This window comes from Urocitellus parryii, chromosome 14 (genome assembly GCF_045843805.1).
Source record: "Urocitellus parryii isolate mUroPar1 chromosome 14, mUroPar1.hap1, whole genome shotgun sequence".
NCBI lineage: Eukaryota > Metazoa > Chordata > Mammalia > Rodentia > Sciuridae > Urocitellus > Urocitellus parryii.
Genome location: NC_135544.1, coordinates 10,026,659 through 10,052,962, shown reverse-complemented (window position 1 = coordinate 10,052,962; position 26,304 = coordinate 10,026,659). Strand labels below are relative to the sequence as shown.

The window sequence follows — 26,304 nt, the reverse complement described above, 5'->3', positions numbered from 1 at the left end:
CTGGATTCATTCTCAGCAAGATCACTTAATATTCCCAAACCTAAGCCAGAAGCTAACTTCCATTTCCCCCTTTCGCTTTCATAACCCGGTTTTTAAAATTGACTGTCTAACAAGTAATTTGGTCCTCACACATGCCAAAGCAAATTCTAGAGTATATTCTTACTCTTCAGAGTTCTAGACGCTTTTTTAAAAAAAAATTTTGGCTTATGTTTAAAGAAAAATAAATATACTTCACTCTGTCTAGTATATTCTCTTCATCTGCCAGTTGTAATGATACATTTTGAGTCTTGTTTGAGAGTATCCATCTATTATAGAATGGCAGCCATTTCCTTGTAATGGTCACGACTGAGGTCAGTGACAAATATTATTTAGGAAGGGCTCTTTCATACAGCACCTTCATTCACTGGGGTCCAGTTTTCAAGAATTTTTTTCTACTAGTGTGCTAGGGAAGGAATGTCGTTACCTCTGTTTTAACACAACAGAGTGTGCTTTTAAAATACATAATAGCTTAAACAGATGATTATAGGGCTGGGAATGTAGCTTGGCAGTAGGGCACTTGCCTAGGATATCTGAGGCTCTGGGTTCAATCCCCAGCACTGCAAAAATATTTTAAAAAGAAAAAAAATGACTATGGATTTATAATGGAGACTACTATAAGCGTTTCATACTTAAAACAGATCAATTTAAAACAAATAAACATGAATGTCAGCAAAACACAGCAGTAAAGGGTTTGCACTGTTTCTTTCTGCAAAATGCAAAATCAACTCCCCTCGTAGTAGAGGACTAGAGAAAAAAGTGGTCATACCACTGGAGACATTTGTACCCAATACTGTGACTCCTGGTACAGCATTCACATTAAACCACAGTCACTACTTTCAAAGCCCAAATGATTGTCAAGCCATTTCTCCAACCACAAATAATTTGTTTTGTTTTGTTTTGTTTTTTGTACAAAATGTTAAGACAATAGGCTTTGAAATATAGCCTAAGCACCAATTATGATAAATGCATATTGGTAAAACATGACTCTGGTTTTAAAAGACATTATCAACTTCCCTGGGGCTAAAGATTGCACCCACATGAGCAATACACTGCTAAAGTAACACTTTCTTTTTTTTTTAAAGATCTATAGAGGTTCTCCACGAGGCACAATTCATTGTTGAAGCTGGCTCATGCAACAGTTTTACAAGAGAAGTAGGAAAATGGACATGTACTGAACATAGTGCATATCAGGGTGTAAGATTAAGACAAAAGAGTGCTTTATAACACTTGCATGGGTTTTGCCTATCAAAGTGAAAGGGGATTCGTGGGAAATTTCCATTTTGGGGTTAAAGTCCCACTACTCTGAACTGTGTCCAGCAATAGCTGGAGGAACTTGGTTTTGTCTGTATGGACCTTCTCCCTGCACCTCCTTCCCTAGTGTTCAGACTGTTTTGTTCAAACATATGTGCTAATCTTTGGAATGGGTCACATATTATTTTTACTGCCTGTTTTGTTAAAAACTCTATCTTAAGTATGAAAGGATTTTTTCTTTTTTAAATATCCAAAGAACAATGTACCACACTTGTAAAGACAAAGAGATTACTCTTCCTTTGCCTTGTAATTAGTAACAGGGCTATAGTTACTTTTTAAATAAGACCATCTAAGCTTTCACAAATAGATTTTTCTTTGCATATTTCAGAGATAACAAAGGTGAGATGTTGGTTTTGCATCAACAAAAGGAAGCAGAAGGCTAAATGACTCCAGGGCAGATTTCACAAACCCCAGCTTTGAGGGGTTTCTGCACCGATGTTCATGCAGAAAGCAGACACCACTTTCAGTAGGAGGACTCAGTGCCAAAGGGCTGTCCTCATCAATATGCGGGGGTGTCTAAATACCAAGGCAATGAAACAGCGTGGCAGAAAGTCTTCCCTAGATGTGAAACTCATGTCTATGGCCTTCACATCTTGGATGCCCCCCAGTTTCTTTCTTTCCTTTTCTTTTTTCAGGGGGGGGGGGTCAGGAGAAGACAGTGCTTCTGGGCTCAACTGACCCTCTAGTCTCAGCCTCCTGAGTAGCTGTAGTACAGGCATGTGTCACTGTACTTGATACCCAAATTTGGAAGTTAGCATTTGGAAACAGGGCTGTTTCAAAACAGGGTTTTACATTTATAGATATATGTTCTTCTATGTGCTGTAGGGAAAAAGCAGCAGCATGTATAGATAGAGATGTGTGAGGGATAATGTATATAACAAAGATACTCAAAGCCCCTTCTTGTTTATAAACGGGAAATAACAAAAGGCCAGATCATCTCCTTCAATAAAACCAGTGATACTGAAAATTAAAAGATTATAAGGTCATAAAAATATCAGACAGGTGGTAGAGGAGATAACCCCAAATGGTAGCCACAAAATCACAAATTACAAACTTGGGAGAAGGAAAGATGACTTTAAGACCAACTAAGACAGAGAAATCACAAATCCAGGCTCTGCAGCCTCCCTAACTGAATCTGATGCTGGGGAGCAGAAAAGGACTCCAGCACTGGCAGATCACACTCCTTCCTGACTGGGCTAACCTCCAGGGCTCCTTCCAGGGCTGCTGTACTGGCAACTAAGCGGGACAGGCAGCGGTGGGTCTGTGCTTTTTTTTTTTTTTTAATTTTTTTTTCTCTGCAAAAGTACGATTATTCCTAGATAAGGCAAGATACTTGTGGTCATGACAGAAGCATTGGAGTGCAGATCTGCTACGTGAAGAGAGGAATCTCAGTCAGTCTTTCCCAGCTTTGCAATCAGCTCGTCACAGATTTTTGTCAGTTCTTCAATTTCTTGGTTCTAAAAGACAGATGATATGATTATAAGCAGGCCACTTTGTGTTCTAAGATAAAGGGAATTATAGCTAGATAGTCCCAGGACTGGCTAGATCCTACCTAGACAACCTAATTCAGTGATTCTTTACTTTTCTATATTAGAGATCTTGTGAAGAAAGGAAAATGCTAATCCTTCTCCCCCGTAAATGTGCATGTACTCATAGTATTGGGCTTAACTGAGTAGAGGGTGAGGTGGGTAGTCACCAGTCCTCTGAAGCCTGTTTGTAAACAACTCAGTTCCCAAATTTCTTGTTTTCATAGGAACTGTGTGAGGTACTTTTCAGCAACACAAACATCTGAGTCTCACTCAATCCATCAGCTTCTCTAGGAGTTGGGATTCTGGCATCAGAGTATCCCAGGGAACATGAGGGGCCCTCAGACCCCATGTTCTAGCTAAATGGACTGCATAGGTACAAGTGCATAAGTGGAGATGTAGTAAGTAAAATGCTGGAGACAAAAAAGAAAAATTGCTAGGAAGTGCGATATAAGGATTGCTGCTACTGGTTTCCATTTATTTACAAAAGGGTTTCTCTGCATCAGCAGGACTTGTGTTTTGGCCTGGGTAAATCTATGGATGGGGGGTGGATGTGCACTGTAGGATATCTGACAACATTTTGGGCTTCTACTCACTAGATGCTAGTAGCATCTCCCAGTCATGACAGCCAATTAATCTCCAGACATTGCCTAATGTCCCCTGGAGGGCAAAATTACCCCTAATTGAGAACCAATGATCTAAAGCAAGTGAAGGGGAAGATGGCTTCATGTATTGCATAAAAAGAAAACAGAATGAATGAAAGGTAAGCCTCGTGACCCCTACTAAAAGTGTTTGATCACTGAACTTCAGTTAAAATGCAAATTCCAAATTCCTTTCTGCACCCTGCCTGTGGATGATTTGCATATAATATAACTGGAAGTTTTAATGGTGTGACTTGTCTGTCTCCCCAAGAATTAGTTCACAAAGGATCTGGGTTGAAGTATCTGAGTACAAAGGCAAGGTCACTTTCACCCAGGATCATGGTGCACAAAGCACACCAAGGACCAATGTGAGCCACTGTAGAGGAGGAGGACCAGGAACCTGCATGGTCGTCTTGACCCAACCCCTTGTCATACCTTCTGCTGCAGGGCTCTTTCCAGGGATTCCACCTTCATCTGCTCTTTCCGGAGTCCAGCGTGCAGAGCTGCGCTTTCAGCCTTTGCCTTTGTGCGAACCTGAGCAATCTCTTCATTGGCTCTGTTTGTGGAGTTTTGTTTGTGGAATAAAGAGAAAGAAAGCACATGTTAGCCAGGGCACAGCTAAAGAGTCAGGAGAATAACCATTGACCTCCAGCAGACAGACTCAAAAGAACAGATTGCATGATCAGCAAAAAGACAAGAATCAGAGACCTATATAATTTAATTTTAATTAATAAAAATTCATTTTATATACAAATGCTAGGGAAATTCCCATGAGACACGCCAATGGTAGAATCATTTTTGAAGGCTATGGCATTCTTTAAAATTTGTATTTCATGAGAAAAAAATTATGTAACAGTTTCTACAATAATTTTAATTTTTTAAAAACCCAATATAAAAGTGGACAGGTCACTCCAGAGATCATCACAGCTAAACAATTTAGAATACTAGCCATTAATGTTTATGAGACACAAACCTCAAGGAAGCAACCTTATTAATAAAATAAAAAGGGAATCTTTTTTAAAAAAAATTTATTTTGAAACAGCGTCTTGCTTGTCTGGCCTACATGAGGCCCTGTGTTCAATACCCAGTACTAAAAATGAAACATTCTGCATATCAGAAACACCATAAACAGGGCCAAAAAATACATGACAACCTTGAAAAATTATTCACAATTCACATTACAAAGGGCTGGTGTCCCTAATGTATAAAACATATAAACTGACAATGGAAAAATAGGCAAAGAATAGTCATACACAGTAAATATTTGAATAGGTAAGTGCTAAAATATATTTAGTTTCTTTGCTAAGACAAATGCAAATCAAAACTACATATAATAAAATAAAAGTTATGTTGCTTACTTGCCCAAAACCACAAAAACCTACAATGAAATACCATTTCATCTATTAGATTTGCATAAAATCAATAATTTGATCTACTAACAGAGCTGTAGGGAAAACAAATGCTCCTAAGAATTGTAAAGGGGTATAAATGGGTATAAATTTTATGAGGTCATTTGAAAATAACTACTATAATTATACATTCATTATTTTTTGGTTCAATAATTCCTTTTCTATTACATATATCATAAAGATAACTTAAATGCATGTAAAAGGATAATCTACAGGGTTACCTACTACAGCACTGTTTGTTGTTGCAGCAAAAGATTCTAATTAACCTCGATGTCCAACAGGAGAGAATGTAAATGATACATTCCAATAGTTGAATACCATGTGGAAGCTCCTCATGAACAGACTAGACAGTCAAAGATTTTCAAAACTGTATTGCTACACAAAAAAAGGAAGTATGCTATCATCTAAAAAAGGAGGGAAAAAAGCATATCTAGAATGAGAAACAGAAACTCTACTGATTATTTGAGGGGAAAAGAGGTAGGAACCTAGTGTAAGGGGGGCAGGAATGGGAGGGTGATACTGTATACCTTTTTATGTTTCTTAATGTTTTAACCATGTAAAGAAGATGGTTCAAAAATTGAAATCTGTCTCTCACACACACAGATATACACACACACCCCCTGAGGTTGCAAAACAGTGAACTTGTTTTCTTACACTTAGGAATACATTTAGCAAAATGTACAAGTATATATTACTTTTTAGATAAAATGAAGTTTCTGCCTCTGTCAATATCCTCATAACATTATGAAAAGTAAAATTCAAATTTATAAGCTCTTACTTGTCTAGTTTTTCTTCTGCATGGATTTTCAGGGCCTGATACCGTTGTTCCTCTTGTTTAACTCTGGCTAAGTAATCCTGAGCACATTTTTTCAAGGCTTCTTCATTCTGTTCCATAGTGAAAATTAAAAATAAACAGGTCATTTCATTTTTCTTCTACTGGTAATATAACATATATCAGAGTCGTATGTAAAAAAATGGAAAAACCTAATTAACTCAGATGACTTTAATATGTATGGTAGGGCTGGGGATGTGGCTCAAGCGGTAGCGCGCTCGCCTGACATGCGTGCGGCCCGGGTTCGATCCTCAGCACCACATACCAACAAAGATGTTGTGTCCGCCAAGAACTAAAAAATAAATATTAAAAATTCTCTCTCTCTCTCTCTCTAAAAAAAAAAAAAAAAAAAAGACTTGAATAGACAATTTACCAAAAAGGATAAAAGAAAGGCAAATAAATATAAAAAAAATAATAATAATATGTATGGTAATCTGAAATAGGCACATACAAATCTTACTTTAAAATTCTAGATATTTTTATAGCATAATTTCTTTATGTATTAATTTTCAACATCATACAGTAAGGTTCAGTTATACCAATATACCTCCTTTAGGGAGGTACTTATTCAAAACTGAATAGTGATTTGATTTCTACATTAGACATATTGGCTAGTTTCACTTTTAATTTAATAAGAAAATAAAGAATTTCAAAGGCTGAAGGTGGGGCTCAGCAGTACAGCTCTTGCCTAGCATGTATGAGATTCTAGGTTCCACCTCAGCAGCATTAAAAAAAGAAAACAAAAGAATTTCACTGCTTTAATGTGTCTTATTAATACTATTCAACCAAATTATTACATTTAATGTTTTCTAAAATATGCCACTTAAGATTTTTTTCAATGATATGGAATCCCTTCTACACTTACTAACATTGAAAAGGTGAATAATTAAAAAGAACGTTTCTAGATGTATCCTGAGATCTGAGGGTTCCAATTCTTGTACTCTATGCCACACTCTGGCTGTATCTAGGCTTCACTGGCTTGATCCAGTAAAAATAATCAAGAGATACCACCCTGTAGGCCAGCTGCCTGATTATAGAAATGAAAAAGTAGAAAAAACATGGTTTTACTGGAATAGAAGATACAAGGCGGAGGGCGGAGCCCCTTTTAAAAGGCTTTTTACCCCTTGTATTATGTGTGTGATGATCCAGTACTAGCCAGGAGAGAGACAGAAAAGGACACACTCATTACCTTCTTGAACCCTTCCAGTACGCCTTTCAGGTTCTCGTATCTCCTGAAGAGATCAGAAAGGGATCGCTCCACAGAGTTGAGGTCAGCCAGGGCCTGCTCCTTCTCCATGGTAAGTTGCTGGAAGCTCTTCTGAGAGGTCATGTTTGTCCTTTGTTCATCTTCTGGGAATTATAAGTCAAAAATAATGGCATGTTTATTCACACAATGGTGAACAGCTGCTCTCCCTGAGCCAGGCAGTGTTCTCAGTGGGAAGGAACACAGCCATGGGTATAAAAAAATTCCCACTCCCAAGGACTTATATTTTAATGGGGAGCGACATATGGTGAGAGTGATGGGGTAAAAAAAAAAAAAAAAGGATGAGAGGAATGAGGAACAGGTGAGTGGGCTGCTGTTTTATAGAGCTGCCTCTTCAGAGAAAAAATTTAAATACAGACCCAAAGAACAGGGTGGGAGCCATGCAGCTATGGGGGAGAATATTACACACAGAGAAGATAGCCCTGGCCAAGGCTGAGCTGGGAAGGCAATAGGTGACATGGACAAAAAAAAAAAAAAAAAATCATTTCAGTATTTAAATGCTTAAAGATCTGTCTTGATTTGATTTAGGGAATCAATCTTTACAAAGTTCACTAGAAGAGGCTCTAAATTCAACATGGAGGATTAATCACCATTGTTTTGTTAAGGCACTACTGGGTCTGACAGGAAAAATCAGAAGGATACTGCATCAAAACCGAGGACTCCGCCCAGTAGGTATTAGTATGTGGGCCATCAACATTCTGGGTATGGCATAGAGGGCTTTCATAGAATTCAAAAAAATGAACCCAAGTACAGCCAATCCTCATTATCTGCAGTCTGTATTTGCAATTTGTGTACTAACTTAAATTTATTTGCAATCCTAGAATCCATACTCAAGGCATGTGAGTAAAATTTTTATTCATCTGTTGCTTGTGTTCTCATCTGAGGGCAGACAGGGATGCTTTACCTTATTTCATACTATAAACAACTATCCTTTTCAAGTAGTCTACTTAGTGTCACATTTTGCATTTTTGTGCTTTATTTTGGTGACCTTGCTGTTTAAAATGGCCCCCAAGGGTGGTACTGAAGTGCCATCTAGTGTTACAAAGCACAAGAAGGCTGTGAAGTGCCTTAAAATACATGTGCCAGCCCGTTTATTGATTCTTGATTTTAATTCTTCTGCCACAGGACTCTTATTAAGGAAGTTATGGACTAATCCCACATGATGGAGATTAGGGCCTACTTTTTCTTCTATTAGACGCAGGGTCTCTGTTTTCTTCTCAGCAAAAGAAACAATCTGTGAGGTGAATAGAGAATATCTTGGGAGTAAATCTATACCCCTCACACATCAGATTGAGCACTAATTTCTAGGGTATATAAAGAACTCAAAAAGCACCAAAAAAAAATAACCTAATCAATAAATGGGCCAAAGACCTGAACAGACACTTCTCACAAGATGATATACAATCAATCAACAAATATATGAAAAAATGTTCATCATCACTAGCAATTAGAGAAATGCAAATCATAACCACTATACGATTTCATCTCACTCCAGTCAGAATGGCAGCTATTATGCATACAAACAACAATAAGTGTTAGTGAGGATGAGGGGGAAAAAGGTACACTCATACACTGCTGGTAGGACTGCAAATTGGTACAGCTAATATGAAAAGCAATATGGAGATTTCTTGAAAAACTGGGAATGGAAGCACCATTTGACCCAGCTATCCCTCTCCTCGGTCTATACCCAAAGGACTTAAAAACAGCATTCTACAGGGACACAGCCACATCAATGTTTATAGCAGCAGAATCCACAATAGTTAAACTGTGGAATCAATCTAGATGCCCTTCAATAGATGAGTGGATAAAAAAAATGTGGCATATATACACAATGAAATATTACTCAGCAATAAAAGAGAATAAAATCAAAGATGATTTATCAAGAGCTCTGTAATGTTTGGAACAATCAATTAAAAAAAAAAAGAGAATAAAATCATGGCATTTGCAGGTAAATGGATGGAGTTAGAGAAGATAATGCTCAGTGAAGTTAGCCAATCCCCCAAAAAACAAATGCTGAATGTTTTCTTTGATATAAGGAGGCTGATTCATAGTGAGATAGGGAGAGGGAGCATGGGAGGAATAGACGAATTCTAGATAGGGCAGAGGGGTTGGAGGGGAATGGAGGGGGCATGAGGTTATTAATGATGGTGGAATGTGATGATCGTTATTATCCAAAGTACAGGTATGAAGACATAAACTAGTGTAAATATACTTTGTATACAACCAAAGATATGAAAAATTGTGCTCTATATGTGTAATAAGAATTTTAATGCATTCTGCTGTCATATAAATACAAAAAAAATACATGTGCCAGGTAAGTTTTGTTCAGATGTGAATTGACACCCTGTTGAACATGAATTCAATGTTAAAAAAATCAATAATATATATTAAGTAAGTTGTGTTTAAGTGGAAACACATATAAGACAAGGTTACATATTGATCAGTTGATATAAATGTTGTGACCATAGGCTCACAGGAACTCAGTCCTGCTTTTCCTCTTAGGAGTGTGCTTCAGTATCCACCAGTTCAGCATTTGAAGCAACTTTGTAGAATATGCCTACCATGGAAATGAGATAGATGATGAACAAACTGAAGTTCATATTAAGATCTCCTGCTATGGTCTGAATGTTTACGCTCCTTGTTCCCCTATTCATATGGCTGAAACCTAACCCCAATGTGATTGGGGGGGGGGGTTGTGGAGGTAATTAAGTTATGAGGCAGAGACAGGACAATATCCTTCTAGAAGAGACCCCAGAACCAAGATCATTATGTTAAGTGAATTAAGCTAGGCACAAAAAAGGAAAGTACTGCATGTTCACAGTTATATGTGGAAGCTAATAAGTTGATTTCACAGAAGTAAAAAATATAATGTTGGTCTCTAGAGGATGGGAAGGGGAGGGAGGGAAAGAAGGATGTTGGATAACAGGTCCCAAATTATAGTTAGATACGAGGAATAAGGTCTAATGTTCTATAGTATAGTAGGGTGACTATAATTTATAGCAATTTATTATTTATTTTTTTAAAGAACCAGAATAAAGGAGTTCAAAGGTTCTCAGTACAAAGAAATGAAACATAATTGAGATGGATATGTGAATTATCCTGATTAGATCACTGCACACTGCATTCATGGATCAAATTATCACAGTGCACCCCACAGATGTGGACAATTATTATGTGTGTGAAAAGACAGACCACAAAGAGCTAGCTAGCTATCCCCTTCAGCCACCAGGTGAGGACAAAGTAAGAAGGCCATGACTACAAGGAACAGGCCCATGTCAGACACCGGAACTGACAGAACCTTGATCGTGGTCTCCTCACCCTTCAGAACTGTAATAAATAAATGCCAGTTGTTTATAAGTAACCTAGTTTATGGTACCTTGTTAAGGCAGCATGAACTGACTCAGATTCTATGGCTCATGCCCTAGGGAAAAAAAAACTCCTTACCAATCATTTGGGCAATGGTCTTTTCATATTCAGCCACAATTTTCCTAAATAGAAAAAAGAATATTCAGAAGAGAATTTTCATACAATGGAATTTAGAGAAATGCTGCCCTCAAACAATTAAACTCATTGATATATACTGATTTACATATACCAATTTACGTAACAGAGTCTCCCTTTTGTCTCGGCTTCCCAAGTAGCTGGAACTACAGGCACGTGCCATTTTATCCAGCTAAAATGTTTCTTAATCACTCAAATGCAGACTGTACAAGCATTAACTATGTATGTTTTTTCCTTCTCTTCTTTGATGCCATCCTTAGTCACTTAATGGTACATAATTCTCTTAGAGAATAAAGAGGATAAATTAAAAGATTTCAATTTAATGTCAATTTTGTTTTCTATTAACATGCCTACTTATAATCCATGTGATGATTATGTAACTTGAAGCTACTATGTATGACTATTTTAAATTATTATGGATTTTGCAGGCCCAATGGCACATGCTTGTAATTATAGCTATTTGGGGGACTGAGGCAAGATGATCATAAGATCAAGATTAGTCAGGGCAACTTAGTGAGGCCCTGTTTCAAAATAATAAAAAGGGTTTGGGATGTAGCTCTATAGTTGAGCACTTCTAGGTTCAATCCCCCATTGAATTTCAATGCCTCCATCATTGATCTTATCAGTAAATCTTATTATTCTGTATTCCAAATGGATATTCTTGTACAAATTTGTCCATTCTTTTTTTAATATTTATTTTTTAGTATTTGGCGGACACAACATCTTTGTTTGTATGTGGTGCTGAGGATCGAACCTGGGCACGCATGCCAGGTGAGTGCGCTACCGCTTGAGCCACATCCCCAGCCCAATTTTGTCCATTCTTTAAAAAAGACAATAACGGTGTGAACTTTGCTTACATGTAATGTTCTGAACGACTCAAGATGAGTTATGATACTTGAATACATAACTCATGAAATGACACTCTCAATTGCAAAGTGAGGTAATCTCAGATCAAAGCCCTCAAGTTCCCAACAGCTGGTTCTGTGGTGAGCAAACACTTGTAGATTTAATAATATTCAAGACACCTGACCCCTCCCCCCAGCTTCCAGTCTAACCTCATCTCCAAAACTTCTTGTCGGGTCTCTTCATATTTCTTCTTCCATTCACTGGCTTCAATCTCTTTAGTGATTATCTAAATGATAATAAAGCTTGGTTTTTACCTTATCAATCTGTTAAAGTTTCAATTTAAGATTGGAAACTGAAAACAACACATGACCAAGTATAACCTGAGGCATTCAGTTGACATTAGGAATATAAAACCTTGACATTTGTATATAATGTTCATAAACATTTGGAAACATGTACTCTGAGCTGTAGAATGATGAAATGTAGCCACTAGGATAAGGTTAAGCAGATCTCCCAGGAACTTTAGAGGATTTTACAAGTTCCATAAATTTTACCTCAGTCCATGGTCTGGCTGTCAACTCTGTAAGGACACAGTTGGGACAGGACACCAAGAGCAGAGCGTCTGACTGACAGAGATTCACCTTAGCCAAAGTTACATAATTGCAGTAGATGTCAGACCACCAATTTTCTTTGAGAAATGAAACTGCCACAAAATCAGAGTACTATAAATTGGTGTGACCAGTACAATCTTTTCTACAGAGATTTCTGACTGGTAAGAATGGAGTCAGAACAAGGGGTGCAGAAGGGGAATGCCCCAGGCTGGATACATCCCTCTTTAGGATCCATCACCATTGGAAGGATCTTGCCAGTCAGGCCAAAAACCCACATCCATATTTGGGATGCTTACTATCTGGAAACACTTTCAACTTACTACCTCAACTCCAATGGGTTTGCCACTGTCCTTTCACTACCCTTCCTTGGCTGTGTTTCCTGATTCCTGATGGGTATATTCTTTATTTTGGTGTCTCCAAGAACCTAGAATCCATCCTGTGTTCTTCAGGCAACAAGACATGTCTTTGCTTTGGTTCAATAGGTGGTCATTTATCTCAGAGTTTAACTCTCAAGAGGAAGACGAAGTCATTTTTCTCATTTATAAGAAAATGAGCAGGGTGGCAGTGGTAGACTTCCTTACCACTGCTCCCAAGTTTTGACAACAGGACTGGCTGACAGCCCTTGTTACCAGTCTAAAGTTACTTATATAATGTTGAAAGACCTAGAGCAAAGGTACTTAATTACTTTCATCATAGTGTAAAAATAAAATTGTTATGGCAACAGAATTACTTTCTTTAAAAAAAGAAAAAGTGGAATCTTCAAGGAAAACATAAACCAAACACATAAAATACAGCACAGAAATATGACAGGAGAGGATGGTAACTGAGTAATAAGGCATAACAGTGTCTTCCATAGTTTTCAGTTCACCTGGAAAAGGCCTGTGGTAATGTCTTTTGAATAGAGACTGTTTAAAAACACAATACTGGAATTTGAGAGCTAAACTGTTTAAAGAATGGATGGAATTAGGAAACAATTTTTCATAGCTACATGCCTAGAATTTAAGGCATTCTTAGGCATAAGCCTCTTAAAAATGGATCAGAACAGAGATGGCAAAATTAGACACTTAATGCTTCAAGGCTAAAAGTTAAAGAAGCCTACCAAATTCTTAAGAATGTGTTTCAGGGCGCTGGCTTTTCCTGTGGACACCAACATGTCAGGACTTCAGCATCAATACTGAGTTTTACAGGGAGCCCTTTATATTGAGTTACACAAGCTGTAGGAAATAAGAACTTACAGCCTGGGGCAACTTGAGCCAACAAAGATGGAATCTACTGGTTGGCACATGGGCTTTACAGAGAAATAGTGTGATAAGCAGACAGAAAAAAAATGCCTTTACCTCTTCTCTTATCAAGGTGAGCACAGCTGTCTTATCTGATTCGCTGAGGCAGATTCCATCCAGGGGGCTCTCACCTCCGCAGGCCACAGACACAGGAGCCTTCTCCATAGAGGATTCGAACAATCCCTGTGGGGAAGGGCTCACATTCAATACATTCATTCCTTAGCTACTTAGCCTCAAATAGTCTTCAATAACTTCCTCATTACTGAATTGACAACACCCTTTAAAAACACACTTGCAGAGAAAAGCAGCAGAAGGGAAGCTTTAAGAAATAATCCAATTACAATACTATCTAAGGAAAAACTGTTCTAGTGCATACCAGGGCACTCTTAGGTTCACTGAACAGATAACCTGGGGAAGTTTTCTAATCCAAAAAGAAGAAAGTATAAGTGGTCAGTGACCAAGGAATCGTGGGCATAAAAGATACATGTTTAATGGCTCATATTTCTGGGGTATGACATGTTCCAAGAAAATAAGTTTTCAAAAAAAGTGACGGATGTTCCTTTTATATTTGATGCTCTGTATACATCTTAGGCACTTTGAATGGCAATGTTTCTAAAGTGCCTTACTGACTTTCAGATTTAAGGAAGCTGAAATGACTCATTTTTCTGAACTCTGACCTCCATCTTTCGACCTTCATAATTCAGGATCAACATGAACTTCAGTTGGTCTGCAGTGATATCCTGCTATAATCCAGAACTACGTTCATGGACACTATTACCCGTCCCTATAAAAAGTAGCTAGAGGTAAGTCAAGACCTATATGTTTTTTTTATTTTGACTTTTGGATTCTTCCTTGTCATTACATTTTCAGTTCCTTTCTGGTAGCACTTCACCTTCTGATGTGCCAGTTTGTTTCTATCATAAACTCAGTTCCAGAAAGCCACATTTGGTTAGCATTTCATTTTTCACAAGAACATTGGACTTAGTATTGTTACAAGACAGAGGCCTGCTGCAAAGCTGAGGCAGCTGCAGAAGCCCCCTCTTCACCAGCTCTTGTGATCATACCATAAAGATTTCAGACATGTTACTTAGAGTAGCAGGCATGAGTTTACTGAAGGGATAGGAAAAGGGAAAAGGGACACTCTCATGGGAGAGAATGGATCCTCACAAAGAGAAGGATAGCATGCCCCTCTTGCCCTCAAGTTTTATTGGGGATCCCAAGGACATTTCCAGAGTCCTACCTAGGTCTACCTCTTGACTTCTGACTAACAGTATAGGAACTGCATAGACCACATTGAACAGAGGATGATAAGGTAATTGAGTTCCCCTGTTTTTGCTTCAATTTCCTGCCCCTTTATCAATTTACTACCCTTTGAATAGTTTTTAGCAAGCTTTCTTTGTGATGGTCATGTTTGGGGTAATTGAGGGCTGTGATATAATTTTGGTGATAAGGGAGAGTTCCAGGCCATCTCACCTAGTAGGGTGTGACATGATCTTAATTTTTCTTTAGTGTATGTAATTATGGCTGGTAGAGGTTTTCACATACCAAATTCCATCTTCCAGATATTTATCTTTCAGATAAGCCTCCCTGTGGTTTTCAGTTGCCCTTCATTGTTCTTTCCGGGCTCACCCATTCATGGCTGGCTAATTACCTAACAGTACTATTTTCCTTCCTAAAAAGCATATTTGGCGTGATTTCCTCCCATCTATGGAAGTAAACTTTTTTGTATGAATGTGCTCTGTGATTTAAGAGCATGGCAATGTCCAAAATACCATCCAAAGTGAACTGGGAATAATCTTAATTCCCTTTAACGGGAGAATAGCTAACTGATTATTGGATTATAATCTATCCATTCTCTGGTTGGTATCTTCTTTGAACCAAGACTAAACAGAAAGTCCAACATTAACTTAGACTAGTGGCTTTTAAACTTTTTGTTTCACTGTAGCCTCACTCTCTTTATATAAAATGCTCAAAACACAAATGTAATTTTAGGAAACAGCTTCACAGACCTCAGCCATAGTTCCAATATAGAAACTCATCTTAGACCAAACAAAGGAAAACATAAAAACCACTAACTGGCAGTGCCCACCTTCCAGCAGCATTTGAAGGAGGGAAGCCCATCAGGCTGACAGAGGTCCAAGGTAATCCCAGTACCTCCTGGTATAGATTTTGGTAGAAATCTCTCACTAGAACCAGGGGGCACTTGAGGTGAGCAGTCTCTAACTGGCTCTCCAAACCTTACCTCCTAGTACTAATCCTCTCGTGCATTCTCTTCTCTTTGGGTACAGCCTAGACTTAGTGACTCACTCGGATATGGCAAAAATCATGGAACCTAATATTATAAAAAGACTCTGGTTTCCATGTTTTGAGAAGTCTGCAAAAGCCCTTGTGAAAAGAAATAATGTCTCTGCCAACAACCATGTGAGTGGAATCAAATTCACCCTAAATCAAATACAGGGATGATTGGATTTAGATGACTAGTAATACCTTGATCACGAGAGACCCTCATGATCATGAATCAAGAGGCATCCAGCAGAAGATTCCTAACCCACCAAAACAATGAGATAATAAGTATTTATTGTTTTAAGCTACTGAATTTTGGAGTAATTGGTTACTCAGAGTAGATAGCCAATACACCCCTGGACAGTAGAACCATCTCATTAATTTGGTATGCCTTCTTTATCCCTCCCTCCTTTATTCTCCCCTCCACTTTCCATACCAGGGATTTAACCTAGGGGTACTCTACTGGGCTACATCCCCAGCCCTTAAAAAAAAAATTTGAGGGCTGGGGTTGTAGCTCAGCGTGTTTACCTAGCACATGTGAGGCCCTGGGTTCGATCATCAGCACCACATAAAGATAAATAAATAAAATAAAGGTTCTGTGTTCATGTATAACACCCCTCCCCCGCCACCAAAATTTTGGAGATAGGGTCTAAGTTACCTAGTCTGGCCTTGAACTTGCAATCTTCCTGCCTCAGCTACCAAGAAGCTACTAAGAGTCTTCTTAGCAAAGAAATACTAATATCCATTCTAGAGTTCAGTATTTCATTCATTTGTGGAGGGGATAAATGAATTTAGTCAGCCTGCTCACATCAACTTAATGCTAACAAATGTATCCAGAAGAGGCAGTATTCTTAATTGGACATGGAAGATGGCCACTATATTTAAGCTAGTGGTTCTGCAGCCTGCCAGCTCTCTCCTGGCCATAAGCCATAAGCCTCACCTCTCAGAATGCAACAGTTCTTAAGAGGTGATCAGGGAAAGAATTTATGCTGTGACTTATTTCAGTTACCATTCCCAGTCTCTTAGGACTAAAACTTTTCAGTCCTTTTTGTTGGTTTGTAGGATTTGTTTTACAGTATTGGGGACCTCACAAATGCTTGGCAAGCACTCTGCCACTGAGTACATCCCCAGCACTTTTTAAACTTTGAGACAGAGTCTCATTAAATTGTCCAGGCTGGCTGCAAATTTGTAATCTTATTGCATTAGTATCCCCAGTGTCTGGGATTATAGGTGTGTGCCACCATGTCCAGCTCTTAGTCCTTTATATTGTTTATCAAACAGTGTAGAAAGTCTACCAAGTCTACCATTGCAAAGAATTAGCCAGGTGGGTGTGGTGGTGCAAACCTGTAATCTCATTGGTTGCGGAGGCTAAGGCAGGAGGAAGGCAAACTCGAAAGCCAGCCTCAGCAATTTAGTGAGGCCCTAAGCAACTTAGACCTGTCTCAAAAAAAATATATATGTAAAATCTCTTTTAGAACTGGGCTAGAATCAAGTTTTTTGTTTCTTTTAAATTGAAGTACTAGGGACCAAACCCTAGGCCTTGGACAAGCTAGGCAAGTACTCTACCACTGAGTTATATCTCCTTTTCCATTATATATTTAGAGAAAGGGGCTCTCTAAGTTGCCCTGGCTGGCCTCTAACTTTTGATCCTCCTGACTCAGTCTTTCAAGTAGCCAGGATCACAGGTGTGAGTTATCACAACTACCTCTAAATAAAATCTTAATAAAGATGCCCAAATGAATCAGTCATCCTCCCAAAGGGGTCTGGTTTCATGTTCCCTAGTCCTTCTCCTGGTCCCTCAGGGCAATCAAAATTGAGCGCCAAAAAATACCTGTCTAACGATAATAGAACTGAATGGCATCTTGGTTGCAAATCTACAGTGAACATATATGCCACAAAGTAATTCCCTTAGCTGATTTCCTTGCAGTGGGAGAATTAGCATCACCAATCTGTCTGCATTGTGCTGCTGACTGTGCTCATTCCATCATTTGTTCTCCCCAGAGCAGTACCAGCTCCCACCACTACTAACAAAGATACGCTTGGAAAACCACATAAACTCAACCTTTAATAACTTTTACTCTATGGTCTTAATTATTTTGTCCCAGCCACCTACCACTGGGCACAAGATTGCAACAGGAAAGTACTTCAAAGAGGCTTAATAAAGTAAATACCAGATTACACAGATTTCTTTATTAATTACTTTGAAGACTGAAATTGTTCCTTTCTTTTGAAATTCCGGGGACCAACTCAAGGCACCTCATGTATGCTAGGTAAGTGTTCTACCACTGGGCTACGTCCCCAACCTTTAAAGGGACAATTTATTAAACAATGTTAATTCAACATTCTAAAAAAGTTGAAATTTATTTATGTCAGCAAGTTCAAGTGCAGTTATTTTTAGGAGGTCACAGCAGATATATATATCATCTATGTCTTTCACCAGCAGGCTCTAGAGACAAGTGTTAGAGGAATAAGTTGGGAATCATGAAGTTTAAACAGTTTCAAGAGCTGCATAAATCTGCAAACCAATGCTTTGTCCACTCAACACACCCCTCTTCAATCATCCTTTTGCTATTTAAAAAAAAATTTTAAATTGTAGATGGACACAACACATTTATCTGTTTATCTTTATGTGGTGCCAGGGATTGAACCCAGTGCCTCACTCATGCTAGGCAAGTGCTCTACCACTGAGCCACAACCCCGGCCCCATCCTTTCGCTATTTTTACACACTGAAAATACTAGAAGGTATGCCTATTGTACTTGGAAAACTTCAAAAGGGACCAGATTTCTGGGCTGTACAACCAGGTTGCTTTGGTAGTAGGGTATGGAGTTTCTCTTTCACAGATGAGCAAACTGAAGCTTCAGTCCTTGAGTGGCTGTACTGGGATCAGATGACCTCATTCTCCAGAAAACTGAGGATCACATAAGTTTCTGGGCAAAAGTGATTTTTGTCTGGAAACAAATGTTACTAAGGTGTGAAGCCTTAGTGAGGAAACAATGCTTTCTGATTTCCCACATGTGATATGTAAGTTCTTCCTTCTGACTTCCTGTCCATGCTTCTATCGGCTCCTCCTCTGCCCATTCCTGAGGTTAAGAAGTTCATTCTCTATTATATAGGGAAATACCAGGGGTCATAGCACAGTAGTGAATCATGAAAACAATTTAGTGGCACCAAAAATCTGCATTAAAAAAAAGAAAGATAATAGGAAACATCAAAGTAAATTACATGAAGAAAGGCATATAATTGTGTAATTTGTTTTATAAATATACAAATGTATGAGCTATGATGTGCCAGATATGTACGGGTCGAGAATTGAAAGGTATTTTTTACTGTGGATCAAAGTAAAGTGTTTCAATCTCAACTTTATTTGCTTCCACAGCTTCAATTATCACCTGTTTCTTGAGCTCATGTTACACACCCATAACCACCAAAAGGACATATGGACTGAGAAAATGGTCACATGGGTAACTTAAAGCCATATATCTAAAAATAAACTCTACAATTCTGATCTTTCTTCTCTTTTACTTATTCCTACATCCAGAAATATTTATAGTGGTGGGTCCTGGGGTGTACCAGCCAATAATACAGTCATAGTCCCTACCTGTACCATGCTTATAATCTTATAGGGAAGCAGGGAGAATAGGGAAATGGGTCAAAGAGGTAGGTCATAGAACTTAAAAAAAAAAAAAAATTCCATTCAGGTAGGCAAGTGTCAAATGTGGAGAATCACACAGACCACAATAAGAGTCTGAACATATCCTTAAGATACGGGAAGCCCATGAAGAGCTTTAAAAAAGGAATAAAGAGACTAATTTTGTGTTTGAATCACATTATGCTGATTTATGCCAAAGGATGAGAGACTAAGCCTGGAAACAGGAAGACGAGTTAAAAAACGGCCACCACCATTAAAATGGGACCAGTAGTAGCCATGAGCTGAAAAAGAGTAGATGAATTTACAATAAGTTTTGGACACAGAAGCCACATATCTTGACTAGGAGAGCAAGGGGGAGGGAGGAGTCAAAAATGACACCCTGACTTGTGACTTACACCACTAGGTGGAGAGTGGTGGCATGTGTTATGAGGCCCCTTTGGGCTTGGTTAACAGCGACCACCTGGATTCTCAGGGCAGAAACCGAGTGGTCATCATCAACTTTCTTTCATTACCGCCATCACGAATGTCATATCACCAAGCAGTGACAGTTCTACCTGCTAAACCCTCTCCCAGCCTCTATCTCATTCTCTGAACTATAACCAATCACACTATTTCTTACTTCAAACCTCACAAGAGCTACCTACCGATTTTATCAAAATTCAAACCTCCTGGCAGTGTATCTGTATCCCTTGATTACCTGTCTCTTACTTTCCATATACAAAGTATCCTCCAGTGACATGAGATTATTAATATTCATAATTCCTTATAAAATTCATACTTTTTCCTACTCCCTGATTTTACACAGGCCAATACTCCTACCTGGAATATACTTTTTTAAAATTTAGTTGTAAATGAACACACTAACTTTATTTTATTTATTCATTTTATGTAGTGCTGAGGATCGAACCCAGTGCCTCACATGTGCGAGGTAAGCTCTCTGCCACTGAGCCACAACCCAGCCCCTGGAATATACTTTCTTTAGGACGTATTCAAATGGTGAAACCTGGGCAACATTACCTTAATCAAGTGATCAAATTAACCCTACCAAAAGGGGACACATTGCCATCTACATCATTAATTCTGCTGTATCTGTGCCAAAAACAAATAAAATGAATTTAATCATCAAAAAGCATCAGAAAAACCCAAACTGAAAGATGTACTATGCACTTAACAGAACAGAACTCTTCAAAACTGTCAAGGTCATTAGAGGCAAAAACTGAGAAACAGTTACAGATGAAAGGAGACTTAGGGGATTGTGCTCACAAAGCACAATCTGCTATGTTGATAATAGCCCCATTAGCTTTCTGTGAGTACAAGGCAAATGGCTTTAAGTTATCCATGTGACCATTTTTTCTCTACCTCTCGGTGGTAGAGTGCTCACAGAGCTAAGTGCACTGTGGGATCCTGTGTTGAAGCCTGCACTAGAATAAGGATATTAGTAGGACAATTGAAAAAATCTGAACAAGTTTAAATATTAACTAATAGTACTGTATCAGTATAAGTGTATTAGTGATTTAAATAACTATATTGTACGTAAAATGTTAATAATTTGAATAGTAGGGGTAAGATATATAAAAATAGAACAAGGAATTCCTGTATATCTAAAACTGAAAATAAAGAGATAAAAAAAGATTTTTGTGGCTGGGTGTGGTGGCATCCCAGCTATTCAGGAGGTTGAGACTGGAGGACAGCAAGTTTGAGGTCAGCCTGGGCAACTTACTGAAATCCAGGGAGGGGAGGGGAGGAGGGATAGTAGAGGATAGGAAAGGTAGCAGAATACAACAGACACTAGTATGGCAGTATGTAAAAAAGTGGATGTGTAACTGATGTGATTCTGCAATATGTATACGGGGTAAAAATGGGAGTTCATAATCTGCTTGAATCAAATGTATCAAATGTGATATGTCAAGAGCTTTGTAATGTTTTGAACAACTAATAATTTAAAAAAATAAAATTAAAAAAATAAAAATTAAAAAAATAAAAATCAGAAGTATCTCAAATAAAAAAAATAAAAATAAAAGAAAAAGAAAAAAATACTCACTTCAGCAGCACATATATTGAAACTGAAACAATATGGAGAAGATATGTATGGCACATGTGCATCATGGCATGCAAAATCATGAAGCATTCTGTATTTTTGGTTCTTGATGTTCACAGGCAGGGAAACAATCTCAATGATGCACCTTTGTCAACTGAGGATCATTCTAGTGTTACACCATTCCTAGGTCCTCCTCTTTCCTTTTTAAAAAATTATTTATTTATTTTATTGGACCAACTCCTTGTCTCAAAAGAGAGAGAGAGAGAGAGAGAGAGAGAGAGAGAGAGAGAGAGAGAGAGAGGGAGGGAGGGAGAACTCCTAGGGATGTAGTCAGTACTAGAGGGCCCCTGGGTTCAATCCTCTGTAATAAAAATACTTTTTTTGCTTTTTATTAGCTCACATCCAACCTCAACACCTGCCATGTAGTCAAACAGCCCTGGAACACATTCTGTTAAAACATTTTCCACAGGGTATTTTTAGTTTGCATTTTGTGTCTTATATCAGTACACTTCAACAGAAATATACTGGCAGTCATATGTACCTATTAATTTTCTAGCAGCTACAATAAAAAATAAAAAGAAACACGTAGAACTAATTTTAATAATATAGTTTAATTAACTCTATAGATCAAAAATATCATCATCTCACCAGGTAGTCAATATAAAAAGTTACTGTGGCATTTAATAATTCCTTTTGCGGGGGGTAATAAGTCTTAAATACTGTTTGTATTTCACACATACAGGGCATTTCAATTCAGACTAGCTACAACTCAAGCGCTCAACAGTCAGTCACATGTGGCTACTGTCTACTGTATAGAACATTATGCATAAACTATGAGTTCCTCCAGTGAAGAAAATGTGTCATATGTACATATGAAATACACACACACAAGGATGGGTTTGTGGCTCAGTGGTAGAGCGCTCTCTTTGCATTTGCCAGACCCAGGGCTCGATCCTCAGCACCACATAAAAATCATTAAGTGAAATAAAGGTATTGTGTCCAACTAAAAAAAATTTTTTTAAAAAAAGATATACACACACACACACATACACAATTTCATCATCATCACCTAACAATGACTAGACTTTAACAAATTTATAATATGGGCTTCAAATCAAATACTGAAGAAAACCAGAGTTCCACCTTGTTCCTCCGAATTTGAAAACTTACAAGTACAGTAGATCCGTCTTTTTCCATCTTCTGACACGATTCTTTCTCTACACCTAAAACAGAAAGTCATTTTTATAGTTATTCCAAGAATTTCCTTCTTTCTTGGTGAGAGAATCTTGGGAACTTCAGTACAGGTCCAAAGTCACTACAAACATACCAACAATGTTTTGAAATTTTAAAATGAGCACTTGCATTCTGTTGAGTTCTGTTGATCTGTTTAGTGTTGAAGTCCATAACATTCAGAAGAGGAATATACACTCAGCCATAAACAGAATATCAATGGTTGAACAGAAAGAACATCAAGGCTGCCCCCTTGTGTCCATTGAAAAGTTCAGCAAATGAGTTGTACTAACAGTGGTATTATTTCAGGAAGAGGAAACTATTAACAATGAATGTTATTTTATTACCAAGTCTAAATTTAAATTCCAGCCCAGAAGAACTCACTCTCAATCTAATTAATACAGCATATACAATACTAAGCTTTAAATTTTGAGCCTGCAAAACTAAATTTATTATCTTCTCTATACCCTGTAAACAGTTACCTTGTGTGAGGTCTATTTTTCCCTCCACCACCAGAGGTGATATTGTACTAAATTAGACAAACAAAAACAAAAACAAAAAACAGAATATGCCCTTAGAAGAAAATCTAATGATACAGAAAAGCATACCAAAATTTAAAGCTACAATCATCTATATAGCAATAATTAAATACTATTTTGGTCAATAGTTAATTATTTAAAACAAATATGAACATCACTGTCCGGCTAAAAACAAACAAACAAAAAAATCCCTTCCTAGCCTGCCCACACCTGTGAGTGCAAGCCCAAATTCCTTACTACAACCTCCTTTTCCCATTTGCCCTATACTCACAGAAAGCTAGTGGGGCTATATCAACACAGCAGATTACCTCCCATCAGTGAGAGTTTCTTGGTTCTAGAGGAACACCCATGTATGTATCCATTAAGAAGCATCTCTAAGGTGACTCTCTAGCCAATAGTCTCTGATTCCAGTACCAGAGCCTGTGGCACCCCTATGTCCCCAGAGACTACAGCCTTGGCGTGTTCCTTTGATACAGCTAACAAGTTATAGTGTAACAGCTTGTTTAAATCTTTTGTGCTTTTCCAAAGCCAACTAGCCTATTTACCAACTTTGAGAATAGTGCTGTTATCTAATAGAAATTCCTCTTCAAGGAATTTCCTCCAGTAGGGAAGAACATATTTCAACGAATATTTTACCATGTACTGTGTCAGAGGAAATTCAAAGACGCATCTCTAATAATCCCTAACTTGGAGACAAATAAGATAGATACAAAAGCCACCCTCCTACAATGAGTGCATGGCACTGGTACTGTAGAACTGGAAGGGCAAGAAAAAACATGGTGGGAGCAGAGGTTCCTTGGGACTTAAGGAACATGCAGAGAGACCTGGAAAAAAAAAATGTCAAAGAAAGATACTTCAGATATGGACAAGAAACAAGTGCAGGTATGAGTACTAAGAATTAACATTGAGAAAGTGGGGTAAAAGGGGTAATGGTGAACAAGGCCTTAGAGAAAGACACCAGAAATGTTACGCATGGTGCAATAGCTAGGATCTTAAATGTCCACCAAAGGCTTGGTCCCTAGGATGGTACTGTTAAGAGATAGCAAAATCTTTCTGTTTTTTCAGGGCTAAGGACCGAACCCGGGGCCATGTTCGTGCTAGGCAAGCATTCTGCCATTGAGCTAAATCCCCAACCCCGAGATAGCAAAATCTTTAAGAGGTAGGGCCTACTGGGAAGTCCTCAGGTCACTGGGCATGGGTGTGGGGTGCCCTTGAAGGACACTGTGGGACTCCACCCTCTTCCTTACTTCTTTTTTGCTTCTTGACCGTGAGATGAATGGTTACAATCCATCACATGCTCCCCACTACTGGCATTGGGCAACCCCAACCACAGGCCTAAAAGCCAAGGGCCACCTGATCATGCCCTGGAACCAAAATAAACCTTTTCTCTTAATAAGTTGATTATCTTAGTTAACTGTCATAGTAACAGTAAATGAGAAACTGAGGCCTGAGGGGCTAGGAGGTGGCTGAGGAGAATAACTTGCTCAAAGTCCTGATTTTCCATCTGTTTTCTTTGATGCAGAATGGCAGAGAATGACTTTCTAAACTCTTAAGAAAAAGCCTACACTATTGTGTGGGTAAGAATTGTGTTGCTTAAGAAGATCTAAGTTTTTAATAATGTTGAGAGTAATCAGGTACACATTTCCAAATCTTTCATAATATAACACAGAACATGTTTCCAAATCTTTCATAAGTTAAGTTCCACAGATGTTATGTGGAGCCATTTTAGGGTCTTCATTCTAAAGTGACATGAAGAGTCCCATAGGAAAAGGCTTCAGGTAAAGTTAATTCAGGGGCTGGGGATGTGGCTCAAGCGGTAGTGCGCGCGCCTGGCATGCGTGCGGCCCAGGTTCGATCCTCTAGCACCACATACAAACAAAGATGTTGTGTCCGCCAATAACTAACAAATAAATAAATACTTAAAAAATAAATAAATAAAGTTAATTCAGGTTCTTCATTAGAAAACTAAGAAGAATTTTATAAGGTACTTGTCAATTTTAATGTATCACATTCAGGACAAACTTATAATAGCCTTGCATAATGAAAATAATCATTCCACACTTTAGCACTACAGCTAAAAGGCCATAGAAACAGACTGCTTATGTTCCAATTGTTTCTACCATTTGTTATTGACAGTGTTCAGAGCACACTGCCCTCAAATATGGTACCTCATCATTTGAGGAAGCAGAAAGGTCTGTCCTTCTCCCCGATGCAAGACGTAAAAGAATTCTCTCATCTTCCCCTGATAACAGATTATAAGACCCTTATTCCAGAGAGGTACTCCTAATATTCAGAGAAAAAGAACATTCTCATCCTTGAAGACAGAGACAATGAGAAGAATCTCAACAAATAGCCCTTGTTATAAGTTCCCTCCAGATCTACTCTTCTTTCCTCTAATTGTACTTCCTATAACTATCCGTAAAAACAATCTTCCCTGTATCTTTAGGTCTTCATTTTGAAAGGCTATGTACCTTGTAAAACTTGTGTTAAATAAATCTGTATGTTTTTCTCATTAGTCTGTCTTTTGTTGTACAGGTCTCAGCCATGAACCTTGCAATGGGAAAGGAAAAAACATCCCTTTCCCTCCTATACTAGCCAAGTGACCTTGGTCAAGCTACTTAGCTTCTGTGCCTCACTTTGTTTCTCTGAAGAATAGCAAAAAGAGCAGCAGGTAGTGAGCAGTAAGGAGTTAATACAAGTAAAGCACTTAAAATAACACCTGCACATGGAAAGGCACTATACATGCTAATTGTTATTATTTCTGGAAGTTAAACAAAGAACACAGTAATTACAAAGAATTACAACATATTTATAGGCCATCATACTTTCAGATATGGCCAACATTAATACAAAGTCATAAGAAAATTCAAGCAATAATTTCTCTTGAACATACTGCCACACTCGTCCATAAGTCCCTAGTACTTCAATAAGCACTTTCCTGTATCTCTTTTCTAGATAAAGCAAAGTGTAGATAAGCATTCTAAATCTATCCATCAAGTGACCCAATTCTCTTATCTAAGGCATCTCTTACTTTTAGACTTTCAGGCATTTCTATGCTTACGTACATAACAAAGATGAAGATATGCTTCCATACCTGCTTCTGAGGATGAAAACGCATGATTTATGGTAGACACAGGAACATTGGAACATTCAAAGTACTCCACGTCTTCCTCTGGCTCACCTTTCACCTCGGCCCCAGCTGATTTCTGACCACATGATGTGGATGCCAGTTTCTCCTCATCAGTAGCATGGCCATCCCTATTGGAAATGTCTGAAATCTGGGAGATCACTGCTCCTTCATCC

The 26,304-nt window shown here is 38.2% G+C and overlaps 1 protein-coding gene, 1 long non-coding RNA gene and 1 other non-coding gene across 15 annotated transcripts in view; 2 read left to right on the top strand and 1 right to left on the bottom strand.

Moving 5' to 3' along the window:
- The window catches only part of LOC113193907 (uncharacterized), a 106,497-nt gene that overhangs the window by 56,469 nt on the left and 23,724 nt on the right, over positions 1-26,304 (top strand). For 4 of the 6 annotated variants that reach the window (XR_003302203.2, XR_003302202.2, XR_013342395.1 and 1 more), the window contains 2 exons: positions 11,228-11,294; positions 13,965-14,063. This is a non-coding gene — a long non-coding RNA (uncharacterized LOC113193907). Of the gene's footprint in view, positions 1-11,227; positions 11,295-13,896; positions 14,064-20,086; positions 20,123-26,304 lie in introns of all 6 variants that reach the window. The other 2 variants (XR_013342398.1, XR_013342396.1) reach the window with 2 other exon arrangements.
- The window catches only part of Tacc1 (transforming acidic coiled-coil containing protein 1), a 112,348-nt gene continuing 87,334 nt past the window's right edge, over positions 1,291-26,304 (bottom strand). For 5 of the 8 annotated variants that reach the window (XM_026404719.2, XM_077792451.1, XM_077792449.1 and 2 more), the window contains 9 exons: positions 26,096-26,303; positions 22,403-22,455; positions 13,318-13,443; positions 11,579-11,655; positions 10,467-10,510; positions 6,948-7,108; positions 5,705-5,811; positions 3,953-4,073; positions 1,291-2,807 (listed from right to left, as the gene is read on the bottom strand). In XM_026404719.2, coding sequence (XP_026260504.1) covers positions 2,739-2,807; positions 3,953-4,073; positions 5,705-5,811; positions 6,948-7,108; positions 10,467-10,510; positions 11,579-11,655; positions 13,318-13,443; positions 22,403-22,455; positions 26,096-26,303 — 966 coding nt within the window. In that variant the 3' untranslated portion in view covers positions 1,291-2,738. The remainder of the gene's footprint in view (positions 2,808-3,952; positions 4,074-5,704; positions 5,812-6,947; positions 7,109-10,466; positions 10,511-11,578; positions 11,656-13,317; positions 13,444-22,402; positions 22,456-26,095; position 26,304) is intronic. The other 3 variants (XM_077792450.1, XM_026404718.2, XM_026404722.2) reach the window with 1 other exon arrangement.
- LOC113193911 (U6 spliceosomal RNA) lies at positions 21,228-21,333 on the top strand. The gene has a single exon (XR_003302205.1). It is a non-coding gene; the product is annotated as a U6 spliceosomal RNA (small nuclear RNA).